The sequence below is a fragment of the Vitis riparia genome, chromosome 9, assembly GCF_004353265.1.
Source record: "Vitis riparia cultivar Riparia Gloire de Montpellier isolate 1030 chromosome 9, EGFV_Vit.rip_1.0, whole genome shotgun sequence".
NCBI lineage: Eukaryota > Viridiplantae > Streptophyta > Magnoliopsida > Vitales > Vitaceae > Vitis > Vitis riparia.
In genome coordinates this window covers 23595011-23619898 of record NC_048439.1, presented here as the reverse complement: position 1 = coordinate 23619898, position 24888 = coordinate 23595011, and the positions used below count along the sequence as shown (strand labels likewise).

Here is a 24888-nt window from a genome sequence, read left to right as displayed (position 1 = left end):
AACTATACAAGGTGAAAGCTGTTGTTTTTTTTACTTTTTTATTCTTAATGTTATTCCTAAGGTCTCAATTTGATGTACTTTTTTTAAATAAATAAATAAAAATAATTTTTTTTACTTTTGATTCCTTTTTAATATTTAGGGAATGAAAAGAGAAATCAACCATATATAATACAACAAGATTTTTATGTGAAAAATTATCCACACGGTCTCCCAAGGACCATGCAAACATAAAAATTATCTTGATGCATCCAATGGATGTTATCCCCAAGCCTTGCTTCCCAATGGATTACTTTAATACATGAAGGAATCTAGATCTCTTCATGAACCCATGATAAAACCAACTTTTAAGCATTTGGGATGTCAAAAGGCTATACTTAGGCTTTTCAAAGTTTATATCAAAAAGCAAAAACATTTTCGATAAGGCAAATGCCTCAGTGGATGAAATCAATTTTTTTTCTTTTGAGCACTCTCCAGCACTTGAACGCTACTACAAGCAAGCGTTTGTGTAGTTTTTAAAACCCTTTTGGCTCCACTTCTTGCCATAATTGATCACAATTAACCTTTTTTGAACCTCTCTATAACTTGATTACACAATAACCTCAAATCTTCAACGAAAAATAAGACACGGTAATTTAGGAAAAGTCTTAACTTAAAATGCACTAATAATTTCAATATCAAATATAGAAATTTTTATATAAAAAGTATAAATTTATGTTATATTCTTAAATATTACTTTTAAAAATTCTTAAATTTGAAGCAATAAAATTTTTTATATCTTAATTTTTTTAAAATAGAAAACCGTCGGCGCTTATACCTCATTATTACCATTTTCGGTTGGTTCTTGTTTTGAACTCATGAGATTGGATTGAAGTTGACCGGGCTTTTAATTACGGGGCTTCTAACACTTCACTAGTTAAAAAATTGGGCCGGCCCTGCCTCGGCCCATTATCATCTGACTGATGCTCTCGCGTTAGAATTTGCTAGCAGCACGAGAAGACCTGATCTCCATTCAGAAAAGCATTCAATCATTCTTCTCCAAACGCTGCGATTCCATCGATAGTTCAAGGTACCGTTCCAATCTCTATTCCCAATTCCATGAATTGACTTCGTTTGGATGCAAAGGAAAAATGAGAAAAAGACAGGAATTTTTTATCTTAAATTTTCACCATCTAGGGCTCAAGAACACAGAAAAAGGCACTTTACCTAAAGCTCATGTGATTCTTTGGCCTAGTGGATCTTTTTTTTCAATTTTTTTTTTCTTGTTTTCGTTTTGGATTTTTGGCAGCAAAAAAAGTGAGAGATGACATAGGAATCGAAATGTGGTTTCTTTTATTTTTCTACATTTTCTTGGTAAGAAAACAGAGGGCTTGATTTTCATTTTCGGTGTTTTATAACTCGGGAATGCTATTGCTGGAAGTTTGAATTCTAGGTTTACCTTTGCACTGCCGTGGAACTATTACAAGTTTTGATTGCAGCTCAGACTGAAACTTTTATTAGATTGACCGTCTGTTGCGATTTGAGAATGCTTTCTAATACAAAAATAAATTTAGATGCAGAAAAAAAAAATGAGAAAAGGAATTAAAATTTTGAATTGGAAAATTTTCACACTGAGGATTTGGGGGAATACAGAAAAATGCCATTTTGCTTAAAACTCACACTACTGTTTAGCCTAGTTGACCTGAGATTTGCAAAATATGTGAGATAACATAGGAATGAAACTGTTATTTTATTTTATTGCTATATCTTGGAAACGAAACACTGGGCTAGAGCTTCTCTTTGAATGCTTCTACCTTGTCAATGCTATTGCTGAAAATTTTGAATTCTAGGATTTCACAATGAGCTAAGCTCACACTAGAATTTTTTTCAAATTAACTGTGAACTTTATCTTTATCTTTTTTTTTTTTTGTAGGTAATTAACCGTGAACCTTATCTTGTACAATTATATACAAAAAAGATTTGGCTTGAATTAACATTCATTAATTCTACCATGGAAACATAAATGGTGCCCACCATGTCACCAATAAATCCCAATGTAAATATAACCCTTGGAAAAAGAAAAAAAAAAGGAAGAGCAACAAAAATGTAAAAACTCGTATCTTAAAAGAAGAAAAGAAAGAACTTTAAAGTGCAAAATAAGTAAAATGAATTTAATTTTATCTGTTATTACCGACAAATAATAAAAACGTGATTTATTATGACACCTAAGGTGAATTTGTTATGACTGTTATAATCAAGTAACAAAGACATGGAATATGAAGGGAAATAAGTGATGATATCATATGGGTATCTTGGGAAGAAAAAAGTCTGCAAACTCTTGATATGTTGAACATACTGGATTTCTTTATTGGTAGAATTTATTTCATAATTAAATTAGAGAAATGGTAACCACCTTATATGTAAAATCCATCTTTTTTTCCCCAGGAAAACTTCATCTTATATTTATTTTGATCCATACATGTGTATGTTGTTTCATTTAGGTGTCTTTGAAATGGGCTTTTGAGATACACAGCAGAAAACATTGAGCAATATTTATGGGAAAATTGTGTGGAAAGCTTTTGGGGGAGAAGCACATGATGGATGTGATGTGGGTCTGAATGATCCTGCTACAATAATGGATTCTAATATTATCATGGAGAGTGCAATTGTAGAGCCTCGTGATGATATGGAATTTGAGTCACATGAGGCTGCATATGCATTTTATAAAGAATATGCTAAATCTGTGGGGTTTGGTACTGCTAAGTTGAGCAGTCGTCGTTCTAGAGCATCAAGGGAATTTATTGATGCGAAATTTTCATGCATAAGATATGGAAACAAGCAGCAGTCTGATGATGCCATTAATCCCCGACCTTCTCCAAAGATAGGTTGTAAAGCAAGCATGCATGTGAAGAGAAAGCCAAATGGAAAATGGTATGTCTATACTTTTGTAAAGGAGCATAATCATGAGCTTTTACCTGCCCAAGCACATTTCTTTCGAAGCCACAGGAGTACTGATCCACTTAAGAATGACGCTCGGATACGAAGAAGGAAGATCTTAGCTGCAGGGTCTAAACAATTCAGTGCTTATCAAAACATTGATTGTATAGAGAATTATATGAGAAATCAGCATGATAAAGGGCGGAGTTTGACTTTAGAAGTTGGGGATGCTCAAGTGCTGCTTGAGCTTTTTATGCATATGCAGGAAGAGAATCCAAAGTTCTTTTATGCAGTGGACTTAAATGAAGAGCATCGATTGAGAAATGTTTTCTGGGTTGATGCTAAAGGCATGGATGACTATACTAATTTTGGTGATGTAGTTTCTTTTGACACTACATATTTCTCAGACAAGTATAAAATACCATTAGTTCTTTTTATCGGAGTGAACCATCACATTCAACCCACATTGCTGGGTTGTGCATTGATTGCAGATGAGACGGTATATACTTTTCTTTGGCTAATGCAAACATGGCTTATATCAATGGGGGGACGAGCTCCACGAGTGATACTGACCGAACAAAACAATGCCATGAAAGCAGCTATTGCAGCGGTCTTTTCAGACACACGTCATTGTTTTTGTTTGTGGCATATATTAGAAAAAATCCCTCGAAGGCTTGATTATTTGACTGTGTGGTATGATAGCTTTATGGTAAAATTTAAAAAATGTATTTATCAGTCATATACGGAAGAACAATTTGAAAATAGATGGTGGAAATTAATTGACAGATTTAACCTTAGAGAGGATGAATGGGTTCAGTCACTGTATGAAGATCGCAGGCAATGGGCACCTACATTTATGAGAGATATATCTTTTGCTGGGTTGTCTCCACCTTTACGATCTGAAAGTTTGAACTCCTGGTTTGACAAATATGTCCATGGGGAAACTTCATTGCGAGAATTTATTGAACAATACAAACTTGTGCTGGAAGATAGGTATGAAGAGGAAGCCAAATCAGATTTTGATGCATGGCATGAAACACCTGAGTTGAAGTCTCCATCTCCTTTTGAAAAACAAATGTCACTAGTATACACACAAGAAATATTCAAGAAATTCCAAGTTGAGGTTTTGGGAGCAGCTGCTTGTCATCTCAAGAAAGAAAATGAAGATGAGACAACTGTTGCATACACTGTCAGAGACATTGAAGATGATCAGAATTTCAAAGTGGACTGGAATGAATCAAAATCAGATATTTATTGTTCATGCCGTTCATTTGAATACAAAGGTTATCTCTGTAGGCATGCTATTGTTGTTCTCCAAATGTCTGGTGTTTTTCGCATCCCATCTAAGTATATTTTGCAACGGTGGACAAATGCTGCTACAAGTAGGCATACCATCAGTGAAAAATTGGATGAGGTGCAATCTAAGGTCCGCCGTTATGATGATTTATGTCGACGAGCCATAATATTGGGTGAAGAAGGATCTCTTTCTCAAGAGAGTTACAATATTGCTCTATGTGCCATAAAAGAAGCTCTAAAGCAATGTGCAAGTTTGAATAACTCTGCAGAGACTGATGCAAGACCCAACAACTTGGTTGTTCATGCTATTTGTGGAAGTGAGGAAGAGAATCAAGACAGCAACACCATATCTAAAGACAAGGTACCCAATCCGAAACTGACCAGCACAAACAAGATTCCTAAGAGAGCCGAGGCTAGGAAGGAGAAGGCTAGTAATGAAAATAATGCAAGCAAAAAAGGAAAGGTTAGCGAGTTTGGTGTTTGATATGTTTACTTCTACTTGTGTTGCTGTTGAAAGTTGTTCTGAATGTCAGCCAAATAATTTGAGTATGCTTCATGTTTCTCTCAGGTACCTTTGGAGGCGGAAGTGATGAGCGTTGGAACACAAGACAACTTTCATCAAATGGTTTGTCATACTCGCATCTTTATCCTACCGGGTGCCTATATTTCTATCGCATCAGTTTCTGATGAGTTTTGGTGTTACTTAACAGATATGCAATATGGCATTTGATATAAGCAATTACTATATCATATTGGAAAAATAGACTTGAGTGTTCTTTTTTTTTAACTAGGATAAGTTATAATGATGATTGAAGTTAATTGAGCAAAATTTCCTGTTGAAGTTATGGCATGCCCTAAGTATGACCATTTGCATGGGCAGAAGGGTTTGGTTTTGTAATAGCAAAAAGGAAGATATTTTGAACTGCTCATTTTTATACAAATGCAGGCTGTTAGATGTCAATTTCGCATATACTTCATTAAGGCATGGCTAATATGATGATTATAAGCTTGTCTTTGTGTGAGCATTGTTCAAGCAGGATTATTGATGAAATATGTGTATTTATAATTATGATATGCTTCAGTATTAATTGAGTCTTGGTAGTCACTAACCTAGTGGGGAGTCCTAATTAACAAAGTTATTCAATTTAATAATGTTAGTTTTCTGTTGTGCTTGTAGCAGGAATTATCCAACATGAGGCCAGCACAGTTTCATAATGTAATGCCAGCACAGTTCCAAAATATGGTGCCAGCAGTGTTTCAGAATGTCATGACAACACCATTTCATAATGTGGCTTCAACAAATTTGCACGAGAAGCGTATCCCTCGTTAGGTCAATCTCTTGGTTTGTTTTTTGTAAAGGTTTTCATATAAGCTACTTAGGATTGTACAAATAGGAGTTTAACATTTTGCATGTTCCTAAGAGAGGTCAAACATAAAATTGGAAGAGAGTAAAGCTTTGATATTAGTTTATGCTTTATTTTACTTTGATATTGATATAGTTGACATAAGTTTGGGATTCATTTGTTGACCAGGAATGTAAAGGTAAGTTGTTCTAAATTGGGTATGTTACTATTCTATTTGAGTTTGATTATTCTTTCTGCCTGTTTTTAGAGGATTCCAACAATTCGTATCTACCGTTGTGAATGTATAATTACATTACTGCAGAAGTGTCAATAATTTTGAATGGGTCAAGTCTCAAGACTGGTTGCTAGGCAGTAAGCCCACAGAAGTGTACTGCTTCTTTTAACTTTATACCCATAAGTCATGATGAGAACTTGAATGGTAATTTGGTTCTATGTTTCACTGTAACTGAAGGAAAAAGGAAAAGTTCGCATTCTTGAAAAAAAGGGGGGGTGGGGGGTGGGGGGAGGGGGCGGTGGGTTTGGGGGAGGAGGGAAAGAACATGCAGCAACTAGAACAGATTCAAAATATGGAGCACAAGTTATCTGGTTGGGATGATTTTGCCATTCTAAACGCAATTTGTGCAGGCTTAAAGGTTTTGCTGTGTGTTTGAATACTCCAAACCCATAAAGTTACCATCATAGCTTCTTTTCTTCCCATTACTTGGATATGCAGTAGGCTCCACCCCTAAGAAGTCAACTGTCATTTTCTCACCATCTCCCATGAATAGTTCTCCTTCCAACCGGTCTGCAGGGTTTTGATTTTTCATCTGCATAAACAAAGAAGAGTCGAATAACCCACTGTGAGAAACAGCATAGCTAGGTGTTACATCAACTGCATCCAAGTCCTTGTTAAATGTTTCTTGATTTCCCACATATAAACCATTTGCTGTTGCAGAAACTGGTCCCATACTGCAACTAATTACTGAAGAAGTCTCCTGGACCGACCCAGATGAGTTCGTACTGCCAACAGAGTATCCGGTAAATCCTCTGAAAAGAACTGGGGCGATAGAATTGTCACTTATCTTAGCACCCATTTCAGTAGCTTTTTGCAACAAGGCAGTTGCGGATGTGTAAGTGGAGCCAATACCCATGGGAGAATTATTCGATCCAATTCCTGAGCCAAAACATTCCTGTGAAGTTGTTGGATTGAAAATCTGATTTAAGTTATTTGATATGGTAAGCCCAGGTGAATTCAGAGATGCCGGCCTTGTTATATTGTCAATATTCTCGTTGGAAACTGACAAATTCATCGACATGTTTGCACCAGAGCTCGATTCCGAAGTGGGCATCGGAGAAGAGAACAGCACTTGAGCCTGGTTGCGTGGCATTCCTCCTGCGGCAGCAATTTGCTGGTTTGCCTTATAATTTTCCGCCGCCGATGCATCACAGAAAGCTCTATGTGTTACGAAACTGTCCTTCCTGCACAAAGCATCCATAACAACAAAACTCATTTCCTTTCATCATATTCAGAAGACTATAATCAGGAAGAAATGTTCTACCTAGAGAAGATTGTACCACAATCACAGCGATATTCTCTGGTTCCACATATCTTTGTATGTGCCTTCCAGTCTGATTGAACGGCATAACGTTTCGAGCACTTGTCACACTTCCATCGCTTCTCTCCGTGCTTTCTGCAGAAGTGCTTCTTTATTCCAGTCAAGTCACCAAGAGCCCGGCTTGGGTCATGATGCACGCAGTTGGGCTCCGGACACACATACACCCTCTTCTTAACCTCTGTGTTTGACCTTTGCTTTAGCTTCCATGGCAAGTTGTGCCCTCTTCTATGGTGCTGAAGGTTTTGATCTCTCTGGAATCCCTTGTGACACACCTCACAAATGTACCTATTTGTTGCCATCAGAGTCCTTGGTGACAATGCTACAACCTCTGCATCTGGGTCTGAAAATTTTCACCCACAAGGATATAACTGATAATCTTGGGAGTTTTTAAACTTGATAAAACTAGGGAATTCCACCAGACATGACTTGGTCTGAATTGAAACTAACATATTGCAAGTGACAAGCTGAATTTAAGAAGAAAAAAAAATCTAATTTGAGTTGAAACTATACAGTTTTTATTCCATGTAGTTCCGCAATAAAAATTCGAACATCTGATAAACAAAAATGCTGCTCCAAAACTTTGTGCAAGGCATTCCAAAATAAATGGACAGTATGCATTTGAACAAGATTTATCTATACTTGCCTGGATTCCCTGGAAGATTTCTTTTCTTCTTTAATGCTGTGGTGATGGGAGTGGGACCATCAGCTCCGTTTTCACTGGGATTAGGACTTCTATTAGAAGACTGTTGAATGATGGTGCTCTGCAATTGTTCGACTTCTGCAAAGCCCTGAAACAAATTCGACATGCTTGAAAGTTTCAGCTCTATCCTACGTTGGGAAGACTCAGAGCTGAGGATATATGCTAAGAGAAGATGAGGTTTGGGTAGCAGACAAAAAGAGGAAGAAATTTCATACCAACCCTAACAAAGACAATGGTCCCTCTAATGACATGAGTGAGAATGGGATTAGAATTCTTTGATAATAACATCATTGTATCAAATAATATTAGTTGAGATTAAATATAATATAAATGGACATTTTGAGTTGGATCTGTTTGTCTCTTTTGCTAGGTGAAGCAGGAATCAGCACATCCTCAAAAATGTCTCTTTCAGTACTTCAACCTGAATTGCAGAAATGTAGGTTTAGAAAGATAAAAAATTCAAGCCATGGGTTATGAACTTGCCAATATCAGAGATTAATATGAGCAGAAGGGTTAGAGACAATCTGAAAAGGACAAACAAGCGGATGTCAAAAGAGAGATCCGTGTAAAGAGACAAATTTAGCCTACCTTCTGTGGTGATCCTCCTGGCCACCCACACCAATATTTTGGTGTTTGTCATGCCTAATTGTCCTTTTGTTTGTGAATTTGAATATATTTTACACCCTGCATGCAAATATGAAATCTAATTATTTGAAGCGCTTCTATGCTGTAAGCTTATTATAATGCTTGAACAGTGACTTTGTCCATATGCAATGAGTATATCGGGTGCATTAGAATTATACAAGTATCATAGTAATATTTGAACTTGCGTTGGTACTTCAAAATCAAGGTCATTCCAGTAGGATTTTAGGTACTTGCTCTGCGATCTATTATGTTAGACAGGTATTCCAGTAAATTTTAAGCTGGTGAGGGTTTGCTGGGTATCACACCATCATTTACTCGTACTAAGCTTGGACTTGGTGGAAGCAACGAGCCAGCCCATCTTCTGTAATGGCCTGGACAAAGAGTGGGGATATGATTATAACCTCAGTCTGAAAGCATGTAAGCGCAATAGTGGCTTCAGTGTGATAGAACAATTAGAAAGGGAGTGGGAGTGTAACGACCCGCACCCAACCATGTAGATATTGTCCACTTTGGGCCTAAGGGGGCCCTCACGGCTTTAAAACGCGTCTACTTGGTTAAGAGGAGTCTCTACATATATAGCGCCAGGAACTTGCTCCCCTATCCGATGTGGGACATCACAAACACCCCCCCATGCAGACACAACGTCCTCGTTGTGTCCCATGGGATTGCGGGGTCAAACAGACAAACACTCTTTACTGAGCCAAACAAACTCCCACACCGGGGTCGGGGATCGGCTCTGATACCATTTGTAACGACCCACTCCCAACTGTGTAGATATTGTCCGCTTTGGACCCAAATGGCCCTCATGGCTTTAAAACGCGTCTACTTGGTTAAGAGGAGTCTCTACATATATAGTGCTAGGAACTTGCTCCTCTATCCGATGTGGGACATCACAAACACCCCCCCATGCAGACACAACGTCCTCGTTGTGTCCCATGGGTTTGCGGGGCCAAACAGACAAACACCCCTTACGGAGCCAAACAAACCCCCACACCGGGGTCGGGGATTGGCTCTGATACCATTTGTAACGACCCGTACCCAACCATGTAGATATTGTCCGTTTTGGATCCAAAGGGACCCTCACGGCTTTAAAACGCGTCTACTTGGTTAAGAGGAGTCTCTACATATATAGCGCCAGGAACTTGCTCCCCTATCCGATGTGGGACATTACAAACATTTGTAACGACCCGCATCTAACCGTGTAGATATTGTCCGCTTTGGGCCTAAGGAGACCCTTACGGCTTTCAAACGTGTCTACTTGGTTAAGAGGAGTCTCTACATATATAGCGCTAGGAACTTGCTCCCCTATCCGATGTGGGACATTACAAATACCCCCCATTCCGGGGCCAAACAAATAAACACCCCTTACGGAGCCAAACAAACCCCCACACCGGGGTCGGGGATCGGCTCTGATACCATTTGTAATGGCCCGCACCCAACCATGTAGATATTATCCGCTTTGGGCCCAAGGGGGCCCTCATGGTTTTAAAACGCGTCTACTTGGTTAAGAGGAGCCTTTACATATATAGCACTAGGAACATTCTCCCCTATCCGATGTGGGACATCACAAACACCCCCCACGCAGATACAATATCTACATGGTTGGGTACGGGTCGTTACAGGGAGCATAACTAATGGGTAATGCAAGTGCTTAGAGGATTCCCATGGATGGGCAGTGGCCACAAACGTCTTGATGAATTAGTTGGCAATCAAACCTGTTACTCTTCGGATTTGAAATCTGCCACATGCTGCAAGTTCGATAGGGGCCATAGGAGTGAAAAACAGGTAGCCTTTTTTGAGTAACAGTTGCAGGTTTGGCAGCGGCCAAAAAAGTTTGAAACCCGCAGAAAACCGTGTTATCTATTTTGCCACAGCCGAGCTCTGAATCTCACATCTCGCCCTAAGGAGCCTAGTCCTCACTCCTTGGTCCTTTGCCTCAACTTCTACCTCAGGAATCTTCTTGAATCATTGCTTTCTCCACAATTTGCATCTCCTCTTCTCACACTGGTTGGTTTACAATGCCTTTGCAGGATTGTCTGATGAAGAGAGGTGGGAAATTTTGGTCTGAAGCCCACCCAAGTTTTGGGTTGGGAGTTAGGACTGCCCTGGCCCGTCAAAAATGGAAATGCAAATATATATACCCTTGTTTTCTTTGCCTGACATGAGTGTGTCCTAGGTCTTTATCTTTTTCTTGCTTTCCAGTTTCCCCTCCTGCAACCAAGCGAATCTCTGGGAGGACGGCGACGACGCTCCGCCGCCGACGCTATGAAACGATCAATTGAGGAAGACATCAGCACCACCATCGCCTCCACCACCACCACCAACATGAAAAAGCCCGTCTTCTTGACCAAAGCCCAGCGCGAACAGTTGGCCCTTCAACGTCGCCAGGAAGAAATCGCCGAACAGAAGCGCTGTGCTGAACAACAGCTACTCCAAGCCCACTCCTCCTCCGCCAACAACTCCTCCCACACCGCCTCCACCAACAAACCTTCAGACCCCTCTCTGGACAGCCGCCACCACCGCTCTTCCAGAGACCGAGACCGGGATCGCGATCGCGATCGCGACCGTGACCGGGGCCAGGACCGTGATTCAGAGCGGAGAAACCGCGATCGGGAACGCGAGGAAGAGGCCAAGGTTCGGGAGCTCGCTCGCTTAGAGAAGCTAGCTGAGCGGGAGCGAGAGAAAGAGCTTGAATCCATCAAGGAACAGTACCTTGGATCCAAGAAACCTAAGAAAAGGGTTATTAAGCCTAGCGAGAAGTTCCGATTTTCCTTCGATTGGGAGAACACTGAAGACACCTCCCGCGACATGAATTCACTCTACCAAAATCCTCACGAGGCTCAGCTCTTGTTCGGAAGGGGGTTTCGTGCTGGCATGGATCGCCGTGAGCAGAAAAAGCTCGCCGCCAAGAACGAGAAAGAAATGAGAGAGGAGATTCGCAACAAAGAGGGCGTTGAGGAGAGACCGGAGGAGGCTGCAGCTCAGAGGCAGAAGGAACAAGCCGCCGAATTGTATGATACTTTTGATATGAGAGTGGATCGCCACTGGACAGAAAAGAAGCTCGAGGACATGACTGAGAGGGACTGGAGAATTTTTAGGGAGGATTTCAATATATCTTACAAGGGCTCTAAGATTCCCCGCCCTATGAGGAGTTGGGTGGAGAGCAAATTGAGTCCTGAGCTGCTCAAGGCCGTGGAGAGGGCTGGCTATAAGACTCCTTCCCCTATTCAGATGGCAGCTATTCCTCTCGGACTGCAACAACGCGATGTGATTGGGATTGCTGAAACTGGTTCTGGTAAGACTGCTGCATTTGTTCTTCCCATGCTGACTTACATTTCTAGACTCCCTCCCATAAGCGAGGAGAATGAAGCTGAAGGGCCTTATGCTGTTGTAATGGCCCCTACGCGAGAACTTGCACAGCAGATTGAGGATGAAACTGTTAAGTTTGCCCATTATTTGGGTATCAAAGTGGTTTCTATTGTAGGTGGTCAGTCCATTGAAGAGCAAGGGTTTAGGATCAGGCAAGGGTGTGAGGTTGTAATTGCAACGCCTGGGCGTTTAATTGATTGCTTGGAGAGGCGTTATGCTGTTTTGAACCAATGCAATTATGTTGTTCTGGATGAGGCTGATCGCATGATTGACATGGGTTTTGAGCCACAAGTGGTGGGTGTTCTGGATGCAATGCCTTCAAGCAATTTGAAGCCAGAGAATGAAGATGAAGAGCTTGATGAGAAAAAGATATACCGGACCACTTATATGTTCAGCGCAACAATGCCACCTGCTGTGGAACGGCTTGCAAGGAAGTACCTAAGAAATCCTGTGGTTGTCACAATTGGCACTGCTGGAAAGGCCACTGACCTGATCACTCAGCATGTTATTATGGTGAAGGGATCAGAGAAAATGCCTAAGTTGCAGAAGTTGCTGGATGAACTTGGAGATAAGACAGCAATTGTGTTTATCAACACTAAAAAGTCTGCAGATACTCTTGCCAAGGGTTTGGATAAGGCAGGCTACCGAGTGACAACTTTGCACGGTGGAAAGTCACAAGAGCAGAGGGAAATTAGCCTTGAAGGTTTTAGGACCAAGAGATATAATGTTTTGGTTGCAACAGATGTGGCTGGGCGTGGGATTGATATCCCTGATGTTGCTCATGTTATAAACTATGACATGCCTGGGAATATTGAGATGTACACACATCGTATTGGACGGACAGGCCGTGCAGGGAAGACAGGGGTGGCCACGACATTCTTGACTCTGCATGATTCTGATGTCTTCTATGACCTCAAGCAGATGCTCATTCAGAATAATAGTCCCGTGCCTCCCGAACTAGCAAGACATGAGGCTTCAAAATTCAAACCAGGATCAATTCCTGACAGACCACCTAGACGCAATGACACAGTTTTTGCACACTGAGCAATTTCAAATTTCCCATGCCACTTTAGTGATAAGTCTTGACTTAATTTGCCATATTTTGGCGTTTTAGCAGATTAAACCAACAAGCACAGTGAAATGAGTTTGCTTCTTGATTGGAATAGAAGTGTCTGTAATGTGATAACAAGAAATCCAGAGTGCTGAAAGTGGTGGATGAAGCTAGTACTTCTGTGGTATAGCTGCTGCTATGCCACTGTTGCCATCTAATTCAAGGACCTTCATAATGATATTGATTGAGAATTTGCTATTATCCCTTATTTTCTTTTTGTTCATTTATGCTGAAGTTGATTTAAAGGGATTAATTTTTATTTTTCAATGTGCGCATAGGATTTGTTATTTATCTGACATCTAATACCAATTTATCTCATGCATTACCATCCTATCAAAATGTGTTGAATTCAGTTATGCTAATAACTTCCTTAGCTTAAAATAGCGATTCATGTATTATAGCTTAGAATGTAGAACTAATATAGTTATTAGGTGCCTTGGTTTGAAACCTGTAATTTAGCTGGGTTTTCCTTTATGGACTATGATGCCTCTTCTAGAGGATCAACTGAAATCAGGTAGATTAGCTGTAATGAAAAAGAATGGAAAAGAAAAAGACAAAGGAGGGGGTGGGGGGAGAGAGAGAGAGAGAATACCACAAGTTAGATATTCAAAGACCTAGATTAAATTGATCTTACTAAGCCTGTCATGAGAAATGGATCAGTTGGATCATGGATTGTTATTTTGTATTTTTCATTCATTTCTCATTAATGGAATTGCTATGTAATATTGGGATATTTGGGTAACAAGGTAAATTTAGAGTATTCAAGCTTTTTAAGGGATTTACAAATACAGCAAAAGCAAATTATGGAAACTAGTTTGGATGAAGATGAAATTTCTCAATATTCTTCTGAACTAGCCTTTCTGGAGAGACCATGATGCATCATCATCATAATCATCACCAACACATCATTATAATCTAAAATTTCCCCAGATGGAAATGGATTGGAAACAAGTAATTTCAGGCTTGAAGCAGTATGTATGTGTGTTTTCAGAGTTGGAGGAAAGATGGAGGAAAATGGTTTGTTTTTTCGGCTAGAGCAAATACTTTCAAGTTATACATTTATGCTTGTAATGGAAACTAAGCAACAGAACCGGTTAGTGCTTATATAGTTATGTTTTCTTTAAGATCTTCATTGTTTAAATTTTTTCCTCTCATTCTCAATTTTGAAGCTAATTGAATATCTCCAATTTTCTTAGCCTGAGACCAATTATTGGAATCCTGCTGTGCACATTCTTTTAGGAATGCCAGGAATGAGGATATTCTGGTTACAATGGTAAGCTCCCGTATCTTTGCTACACATATGCTTTTATTTGAATTTTGATAAAGTCGTGTTTGGTCGCTGTGCCATTAGCATCTTCTGGAGCTTTGGGTGCTTGAGCAAACCAGAAACTGTACGTAATTAAAAGAATTACTTTAAAACATGTGAGTCAACACATTTCTGCATTTGATATGTAGTTACTGAGATTAAAAAAAAAAAAAAAATCCTAAATAGGGTCATCCAAGCTCTTGGTGGCACAATTCCTTTAGAAATTAAAGGCTGTTTTAATGGAAATTTTTTAATGTATTTTTACCAGTCCTGGCTTTTTAGGCAGTGAGTAACTCTTGAATTGTTTTATTGATAAAAAAAAAAAAAAATTATGTGGCCATTCTGGCAGGAGAAGGTTATCAATTGATCCCCTCAGGATTGGTATTGAAGCCATTATATTGTAGGTTAATTTTTCAGCTTAAATATTGAGTAATAAAATATGGTTTGTATAATTTTATGCCTAGATGTTTCTTTTTGCACATAATGTTATTTTTATTAATGGTGCATTTTGTTGAGAAAGAATACATTTTACAATGTGAAAGGATACAGAGAAATAGTGATGTTTTATCTTGTTACTTCCACTCTGCTTCTTTCAAATAAAGTTGTTAGTGCCATCTACTTGTTAATTTATTCTTCGTATGACTTTTTGATTTGGAATGTCGAGGATGAGTATGAGAAAAGAGGATGATATTGGGACAAGAGATCAGATCATTGTCCAGATATTGGAATAGAAATTTAGGAATGATATTGTGGTTGTCTCTCTATGATTTGAATAGAAATATAGACAATCATAGTGCAGTGATCCACCATTTTCCAGTAAGTGATAAAGCCTGCCTAAGTCTTAGCCTACGATAATGATTACATTCTCCATAATAGATGAGACATGGGAGAACATCATGTGGTATATTTTTGGTTTTCATTTTCTTTCTAGCATATTTAATGAATAGCATATCACAACAGCTTTTGATTTAGAAGAGATGAGTACAAGACCACGCTTTAGATGCCAGTTGCAGAATCTTGAAGAGGAGAAACAAATTCACACTGAGATCCCATAAGCAGCTATGCTTTGTGAACTCTTGCCTTTGCTAGAAATTCTTTTATTTGTTGGTGTAACAATGACCTTGTAAAACATAATAAGGAGATAATATATATCAGCTTTCTAAATTTCTTTGATACTGCATGCAACATCAATCTTGAAAAGCCTCCTTAACAAATCGTGGTCCTGATCCCCTCTGTGCAATGCCTCGTTTGCCATTCTCTCTCTCTCTCTGACTCTCTACTAGTATTCCATGAATTCTTGCCTTTGCTAGAAACACTTTTTGCCTCTGAACATTACAACAAGATGGTGTATATCAATTTATGAGAGCTATAGGCAATATCAATATTGTTAGCCTAAGGGTTCTCCTACTCACGTATTGATGATAACAAACCATGGTTAAGTTGCTAATCAGTTTGAATCATAAGGAAATTCAGTTGTTAGTTTGGAAATTCATCAAAGGACCCAATGGATGTAAGATCAAGACATTTGGAAGGCCTTTAATTATAGGAAACATATGTAAGATGAATGCATGAGTGCACTTAAGATTTTCATATCTTTTCATGCATCTTTAAAAACTCGGTTTATGCATTAAAATTATATTTCCATCAAAACCTAAGTTTTATCAAATGAACCTTAGGTAAATCGTTCCAAAATTGACATATTAATTTACTTAAAGACCTTGCCTAAGTGTTAGAAAAGAAAAAAACATAAAAAGATAGGTTTTCGGGTCAAAAATGGTGAATCAGTCGAGGCACCGGCCAACCAGCTCAATCGGCTAGGGAACCGATCGACTGGTTATACCTTCCCGGTTGAGGTTTGGTTGAGAGATGCAAAAAATCTTCTCTCTCTGCTAGTAGCCTTGCATTCCCGGTTGAGGGATATGCCTTCCCGGTCAAGGTTTGGTCGAGGATTAACGGTCACCTACGATGCATTTATTGCCCAACGGCTAGTCAACCAATCAACCCCCCACTCGACCAATCAAGTCTATTTTTTGGTATTTTTGGCTCCCGAGACTAAAAATCTATAAATTGAGAGCTCCACTTCATTTATGAGTAAGAGAATACCTGCATTTATTTGTCTGCCTACTCGTTCATGCCTTAAAAACTCTCATTCTTTCCTTAGTACATTAAATCTCCATTTGCATATTCCTTAGTGCACCCTTGTGATTCTTCCTAGCATTTAAGTTGCATTTGAGCCCTTGTTGAGCTAGGTTGAGAGATTTAAACTTGTTATTTGAGTGTTTGAACCTTCAAGTGAGTAGAGACTTAAAGAGATTGTGTAAGAGCCAATTGGAGTCGGAATCCAAGTGTAAAGGAGTTAGAAGCTTCAAGTATAGTGGAACCCTCACTCGGTTAGGAGCTTGAAGAAATTTGATGTAGGCAAGGGGTGCCGAACCACTATAAAATCTGAGTTTGCTTCTTCTAACCTTATCTCTTTATATTTGTGCTTCCTTTGCTTGAATTTGTTGTGGTTGAAAAAGATTTTTAAAACCCAATTCACCCTCCTTCTTAGGTGTTTTCTCTATTAAGATTAGCCTTTATTTTCTCAAATACCAATCTCTATCTATCTATCTATCTATCTATATATATATACATAAATATACATACACATACACATATGTATGTATAGATATAGCATTCCCTCTCTCTCTTGCTCTCACTCTCTTTCCCTTTGTGCAAATGCTCCATTAACTCTTTACTTTGCTAGAAACCCTTTTGGTGGTTACCAGAAACACCATTCCTTACTCACCAGAAAACTTTGTTAGAGAGTAAACTCCATTCCTAACTAACCACCCTCTACACTAATACAAGACTTCCCCTTGAGAAATCTGCTCATGTTCACCATGGAAGACTGTCATTTGCCAAATTCCAGCTGATGTTCCCCAAAAGTCCCAGGTTCACCATGGAAGAAAGAAATCATTTTTTTTAATCCAATTTGTTCATTCGTGGGTAGAGGAAGAAGCAGATAGAGCGAAGCCCCCTCTTTCTGTCTGCTCTTCCTGAAGTGAGCGAATTGCATGTAGAGATCCATAGGGGCTGGAGGGGTAAAAATCTGATCATGTCCAATAGTTACAACCTCACAAGCCCTCGATCTTAGTATCATCTTGGCAAAAAGATAGACCCAGAAACCTGACCTGACAAAGGTACCTACTCTTTGACTAAATGGCGCAAAGCTGGTCAAAAGCTGTAAACATCTGAAAAACGCAACTCCAGAAGTTGAACGATTCTGAAAAGTGCCTGTCACTTAACGACATTTAACGCATGAAGCTTGAAGAGCATAAAAAGAGGCCTCATTTCACAACTAAGCAAGCCGACTTCATTTCCTTTCCAATTGTAAACCAACTTGCACTGAAAACCCAAAGTGAATCTTTGTATCTTCAGGGGCTTATGTTTTTGTGGGTGAAGCTAACTCCTTATGAGGTACTTGTATGATTTTCCTAGGTAAAAGAGCCCCTGCAACCAAACTTTTGCTTCCAGAATCAGATACAGCCTAAACATTCTTGGAATCACTTGTGTTCAGATAGTTGAAATTATCAGATTCCTCCCTCAAGATGAATAAATCTATTTATTGGGTCTGTCGGGACTAAAAAGGCTTGAAACCATAGCTTCTGCCTTGACTAGGTGGTACTATAACCAATTGAACTACAATCCTAAGTGTGATGTCCCACATCGGATAGGGGAGAATGTTCCTGGCGCTATATATGTAGAGGCTCCTCTTAACCAAGTAGATGCGTTTTAAAGCCGTGAGAGCTCCCTTGGGCCCAAAGCGGACAATATCTACATGGTTGGGTGCGGACCATTACAAATGGTATCAGAGCCGATCCCCAACCCCGGTGTGAGGGTTTGTTTGGCTCCGTAAGGGGCGTTCGTTTGTTTAGCCCCACAATCCCATGGGACACAACGAGGACGTTGTGTCTGCATGGGGGGGTGTTTGTGATGTCCCACATCGGATAGGGGAGAATGTTCCTGACGCTATATATGTAGAGGCTCCTCTTAACCAAGTAGACGCGTTTTAAAGCCGTGAGAGCTCTCTTGGGCCCAAAGCGGACAATATCTACATGGTTGGGTGCGGGCCATTACACTAAGTGTATAGCCCACATACTCTTATGATTTAATTCAACCCATTTCTATTTGGAAGTGATGGAGCATAAGCATATCTTTGTGTTGTGGAGCAGCTATTCTTGCTATCTCCCCAGTAAATCATAATCCTTTCTTGGTTGGGCTGAAACCATATTTCTATGTGGCCCACAATTTACGAAAGACTGTGGGCTAGGGCTAGTGGATCTCACCAACCCACCAGTCCTTTAAGCACCTCAACCTGGTTTGCTGATCGTGTTGTCTTTTACTGTCACCCCAATCTGGGCTATGCCACCACAAGTCTTTTAGGAAGGGAAAGCCTTCCCTATCTTTTACAGAATGACCAATTGCTTATTGTACGCAGAATGGAGAAGAAAAAGGGATATTCTTCTTATTCAATAGTTCTGAAATTACATGGGAATAAATAGGCTGAAACAAAAAACCACAAATCTAGAACCTAACAACTTGAACAGCCTAACAACTTTGACCTTATCCAAAATTCCAAATGTGATCAGTTTAATCAGTTCAGATTTATAGGAAAATAAAACAGAGACTTTACAAATAATCCTAATATTTCTACACTCCCCCTCAACTTGGTGCATATATATTAATCATGCTCAACTTGCTAACTAGATTTTGGAAGTCTTGTCTAGAAAGGCTCTTAGTTAGAACATCTGCTATCTGTTGTTCTGTGGCGATGAATGACATACGGATAGCACCAGTTTTATCAATCTTGACATGTTTCGTGCTATCATGTTGAAGATTGTTTGCTATGCTAATCGTTGCCTTTTTATCACAAAACAATTTTATGGGAGGTTTTGAATTTAACTTAAGCTCTTCAAGAACTTTTTTCAGCTATAATATCTCACACACTCCATTTGCTATAGCTCTGAATTCTGCCTCTACACTACTTTCTGCTACTAAATTTTGCTTTTTGCTTCTCCATGTAACAAGATTGCCCCAAAAAAAGACACAATAACCAGAAGTTGATCTTTTATTTGTGACTGAACCTACCCAATCTACGTCGGTAAATACTTATACACTTCTCTACTCACTTTTCTTGAACAGTATACCTATTTCGGATGTACTCTTTAAATATCTTAGGATCCTGTATACGGCTTCAAGATGTTTTTCGTCACTCATTTCTGTTTCCTCAAGAAGGTCCACAACGTACTTTCTTTGTGTGACAACGATTCCCTATTCCCAAAGAATACTGTAAGGAGCGCAAGTCTTTAATCTCAAATTTAGCTGCAAGGCATTTCTTCAATCTTGCTATCTCGGCTTCATCACTCCTAGTAAGGATGATGTCTTCTACATACACAATCAAAATGGCTATCTTACCTCCTCTAGTATGCTTCATGAACATTGTATGATCCGTTTGTTCTTGATTGTAGTCATGATTTTTAACCGGCCTTGTAAATCTCTCGAACCATGCTCTTAGAAACTGTTTTAGACCATATAAAGACTTCCTCAGCTTGCATACTTTGGTTCCAAAGCTATCCTCAAAACCTGGTGGAGCATCCATGAAGAATTCTTTTACATCACCATTAAGAAATGCATTCTTAACATCTAATTGGTGTAGGGACCATTCCAAGTTTACAGCCATAGAAAGTAGTACTCAAGATTATATTCAACTTGGTAATTGGAGCAAAGGTTTCCTAATAGTCTATCCCATAAGTCTGAGTAAAACCTTTAGCCACCAACTTGGCTTTATATCGTTCCAGAGATTCATCTAAATTAGACTTTACCATGAATACCCATTTACACCCCACTAGCGTCTTTTCTTCGGGCAAATTCACTTTTTCCCATGTGTTGTTCTCTAGAGCCTTCATCTCCTCAAATATAGCCTCCTTCCACTTTGGAACACTTACAGCTTCCTGTATATTCTTAGGTACATCCACACTACACAATTGTGAAATAAAAACAGAGAAGGAAGGTGACAGATTTTTGCAAGACATATGATTGGAGATTGGATGCTTAGTACAATTTCTAATGCCTTTCCTAAGAGTGATAGGAGCATCTACAGGTTTAGGACCAACAGAATTTAAAGAACATGACATTTCAGAAGGAATACCTGGACTAGATATAGGTTTAGGACCATTGGAATTTAAAGAATATGACATTTAAGAAGGAATACCTGGATTGGATGAATCTGTTGCATTCTGATCTGGGCTCAGATTGAACTTTTGGCCTTGTAAAGTTGTGATGTCATCCTTACTTTAAGTCTGTTTGTTTCTTGAATATACAAACTCAAATAATTTATCCTCTTTAGTTCTTGTATCATGATCTATTCCAGTTTCAATTCCATAAGTAGGCATTGGATTAGGCAGTCCCACTTCCAGATTCGAAGTTCCCAAATCCAACAAAGGTAAACCAGAATTTATCAAACTTGGTTTTTTAATAGAATCCATGCGATTATTCTCAATTTCAAACGAGTCTTCACAAACATTCTCCCCCTAAAAGAGGAGTGTTAAAAATTCTTCAAGACTCGAAGAATGTGACATCCATAGTCACAAATAATTTTTTTTTTTTTTGGATCAAAAGATCTATACCATTTTTGTGTTGGTGAATAGCTAAGAAAAACACATTTCAATGCTTGTGGATCCAATTTACTACAACTATGATTATATACATGCACAAAAGCAACACAACTAGACGCTTTAAGGGGTAAATTAGAAATTAACCATGACCTTGGCAAACATTCTTTAAACATTTTTGGTGGAGTCTGAAAATTCAAAATTCTTGAAGGTATTCTGTTTATTAGATGAGCAGTAGTAAGAATAGCATCCTCCCATAAGTCTTTTTTTTTTTTTTTTTTCTTCATATCAGAAACGAAGTATATTATATTAATACAAGTAAAGATACAAAAGAAGGATGAGAGGTCCTTCCCTAAAAAATACAGAATCTGATCAAAGTAAGAAAACATTCCTCTATAAAAAATTATACAAAGATAAATCCCAACTAATTAAAACTTCTAAATCACAAACTATAGTCCAATTGAGTTGTAAAACACTAAGAGGAACTCCTTTAAAAGCAACAGTACAAGAGGCCTAAAAAGAGAAATAAAAATGAAGTAAGATCCCATAACATCCCTTCTAATCTCCCCTTATCCTAAAAAATCCTAGCGTTTCTCTCTTGCCACACAATCCACAACAAAGTAAGGCAAGCAATTTACTCAAGTGTCTTGCTTCTAATTGAATTCCCCAAACCTCTAAATGCAATAATCATTATGTCTCCAATACTCCTTAGTGGAAACCTATCCAACCCTATTAGATTGAAGAGCTTGTGCCAAAGCCTAATAGTTAAGGGTCAATGTAGAAAAAAGTGGTCAATCGATTCTCCATTTCCTTTATATAGAATGCACCATTGAGAACAAAGGGATTTGTAGGGTCTTCTCGATTGTAGCTTGTCATTGGTGCTTACCTTCTCATGTGCTACTAACCAAGCAAGGGCTTTAACCTCTAAAGGGGCTTTTGATCTCCATAAAAACTTGGCCAGAAGGAACAAGACAAAATTTAAGAAATTTGACAAGGCCAAGAAAAAAAATTTAACAGTAAACAAGCCTGATAAGGACAAAGACCAAGCTCTTGAATCTGCTGCAGAAGGAGAAAAATGCACTGAACCAAGGGAGGACATGAGTTTCTAGAGGAGATCAATTTCTATATCAGTGAGATTTCGACGAAAGTTAAAATTCCAAGAGAGTGGATGGGAATTGTCAAGGACAATTGAGATAGTGAGACTTTTCATAGAAATAACTCTATAAAGACTAGAGAATTGAGAGCATAAAGGTTGATCAACCCACCATAGATCTTCCAAAAAACGGAGGCTCTCCCCATTCCCCACCACTAGATGGATAAATGGGGAGAACCCCTGAAAAACTTGTGCAATAACCTTTAATTCTCCCCATAAGTATTTAGGTACTTTAATTGTAAACATTAAAGACCTAGCTACTTCAAAGAGGTGTTTATTTTTTCTTTCTACTACTCCATTCTGTTGTGAAGTGTCATTACAAGAGTTTTGATGAATTATTCATTTTTCAAAATTGTATGAATTTTATATGATCTCCAAATATCACTATGAACAAGAGTAAAAAATTTGATGATTGTAGGGTTGCATAGGAAATAACAGAGGATGATTATTTTTCAATTTGACAAATATCACATTGAAAAACAGATGGATTTTTATTCTTAAACAAATTGGGAAACAAATACTTTAGGCACTGAAAATTAGGATGACCTAACAGATAGTGCCGCAACATTATTTCATTGTCACTAGAGCAGAAACCTCGGGTAGGGACTGTTTATTCTCTCCCATCATTACCTTCCTAAAACCTTCTTCCCTTCTAACTTCAGCAAATACTTCATGGAGTTATACTATCATTCTCCACTCTCTTCATATGTCTCATACTATCAATTAGATAATCCCATTCCTCTCCATAACTTAAATCCAATCCTTTCCACAACCCCTTCATGGCGTTATAGTACTCAGTCCCCTCTCACTTGCCTTGTTTTGACTGCCACAACTTTGTTTTCAATTAAAAAATCTGGGCAAAATTTTCCAAATTCGAGTTGGTCTCTCAAACTACTTCCCACACGTCTCTAGCTGTTGGTAGGAAGAGATACATCTTTCTAATGGCTGGATCCATGGGATTGATGAGCCAAGCCGTAACTAGTGAGTTTCCGGACCTTCATGTCTTCAACATGGGATTTTTATTAGTTGGTTTTGCTATCTCACTATTCAAGTGGCCAAACTTCCTTTTGCCATTGATCATAAGCTTGATTGATTGTGCCCACTCCAAATAGTTTTTACCATTCAATTTGTGAACGGTTAATTTAATGGATGGATTTTCAAATCCATTAAAACTTACAGTAGATACTGGTGGTGTGCCTCCTGCAACACCTGATGACGCAAAGTTTCTATTTGCTCCAGGCATGGCTGTTTTAGTCATCAAGATTTTGCTCTGATATCATGTACGCAGAATAGAGAAAAAAAAGGGATATTCTTCTCATTCGACCGTTCTGAATTTACATGGGAATAAACAGGCTGAAACAAAAAACCACAAATCTAGGACCTAACAACTTCAACATCCTAACAATTTTGACCTTATCTGAAATTCCAAATATTATCAGTTTAATCAGTTCAGATTTATTGGAAAATAAAACAGAAACTTGAACAAATAATCCTAATATTTCTACAATGCTATTTTAACTTTCTCTTAACAACAGGCTAGCTTTATTGTATATATAGGTGGGCTTCCTTATCCAACCCTTTCTTAGGCAAGCAAACAAAATAGAGTGAAAAGGGTAAGAAAGATTGAGAACTGCTTTCATGCTCCAATCAGAACGGAAGGAGAAGGATATTTTTTTTTGATAGGCAAAAGCAGAAATATATTAGAAAAGGGCACCTTGAGGTAAACCCAAAAGCATACAGGGGGTATACAAAAGGCACCTTAAGGCACAAACAAAAGAAGAGAAGATACAAACCATCCCTCATCTAGCGCCTAGCCAATCAAAAATAAACCTGCTTTACAAAATTTCTTCCATTTACTACTGAATGATAGGCCAATCGAAAGAGGTTTTAGCTTGAATATGAACAAGATAAGAGGATGCCTTATCTATATATATATATTTCCTCCCCCACTCCACCCCCTCCTGCCCTCTCTCTTGCTCGCACTCCCTTACCCCTGTGCAAATGTTCCATTAAGTCTCTTCTTTGCTGGAAATGCTTTTTTTGCTAACATATTATAACAAGATGATGTATATCAAATTTATTTGATATTACAAGCAATATCAATGTCGAACACCCTCCTAACAAATCTAATCTCTCTCCCTAGGCCATTGTTCCATGAACTCTAGCCTGTGCCAGAAACAATTTTGCTGGTTGGTATGACTTTGAAACCTCTAAAACATTATAACAAAGATGATGAATCTCAAATTTATTTGATACTACTAGCAATATCAATATCAAACACCCTCCCAAAAAATCTCATCCTCTCTATCCCTTTAAATTTATTTGCTACAGGAAAGATCAATGCTGAAAACCTTCTCACGGTCTCCAGATCCTCCTTCCTTTCCTTTTTCTTACACTGTCTCCCCTCCTGCGCTCTCTCCTTCCCTCTCTTCCTTGCCTTTTTTGCTAGAAACCCTTCCATTGGCTGGCATAACTGTGAGTCTTTTAAACATTACAAGAAGATGATGTATATCAAATTACTTTGATGCTGCCAGCAATATCAGTGCCAAACAACCGCCCCTACAAATTCTGACCACCCCTATCCAATGCCATATTCCTAATCTAATTTGGATAAGGGGCCAGGCTATGCTGGATTCTTCAATCTGTGTGTGTGCACTTGTATATGTTTGTGCATGTGTTGTCCCTCACGTTCGGAACATCACCAGTGAAAATGAATAGAATACCTTTTTTTCTCCTCATTTGGAGAAAAGAACATTTTGCATTTTCTCATATGAGGATAATAA

At 38.7% G+C, this 24888-nt stretch overlaps 3 protein-coding genes across 5 annotated transcripts; 2 read left to right on the top strand and 1 right to left on the bottom strand.

The window, feature by feature from the left end:
- Positions 1-960: 960 nt before the first annotated feature.
- Positions 961-5795, top strand: LOC117922527 (protein FAR1-RELATED SEQUENCE 4). Of its 2 annotated transcripts, none has more exons than XM_034840667.1 (4): positions 961-1066; positions 2478-4672; positions 4778-4834; positions 5390-5795. In XM_034840667.1, the coding sequence occupies exons 2-4, from the start codon at positions 2612-2614 to the stop codon at positions 5537-5539; spliced, it is 2268 nt and encodes a 755-aa protein (XP_034696558.1). In that variant the 5' UTR covers positions 961-1066; positions 2478-2611; the 3' UTR covers positions 5540-5795. The 2 variants fall into 2 exon arrangements, with proteins under 2 accessions (XP_034696558.1, XP_034696557.1); XM_034840666.1 differs by having other exon boundaries at positions 5387-5795.
- A 289-nt stretch (positions 5796-6084) lies between these two features.
- On the bottom strand, positions 6085-10308 carry LOC117922017 (zinc finger protein GAI-ASSOCIATED FACTOR 1-like). 2 transcript variants are annotated; one of them, XM_034839985.1, is made up of 6 exons: positions 10229-10292; positions 8819-8884; positions 8457-8552; positions 7812-8289; positions 7112-7508; positions 6085-7031 (listed from the first exon to the last, which is right to left on the bottom strand). In XM_034839985.1, the coding sequence occupies exons 4-6, from the start codon at positions 7972-7974 to the stop codon at positions 6200-6202; spliced, it is 1392 nt and encodes a 463-aa protein (XP_034695876.1). In that variant the 5' UTR covers positions 7975-8289; positions 8457-8552; positions 8819-8884; positions 10229-10292; the 3' UTR covers positions 6085-6199. The 2 variants fall into 2 exon arrangements, with proteins under 2 accessions (XP_034695876.1, XP_034695875.1); XM_034839984.1 differs by lacking the exon at positions 8819-8884 and having other exon boundaries at positions 10229-10308.
- Positions 10309-10405: 97 nt separating this feature from the next.
- On the top strand, positions 10406-13255 carry LOC117922016 (DEAD-box ATP-dependent RNA helicase 21). Its single transcript, XM_034839982.1, has one exon. The coding sequence runs from the start codon at positions 10779-10781 to the stop codon at positions 12924-12926; it is 2148 nt and encodes a 715-aa protein (XP_034695873.1). The 5' UTR covers positions 10406-10778; the 3' UTR covers positions 12927-13255.
- Positions 13256-24888: the final 11633 nt, after the last annotated feature.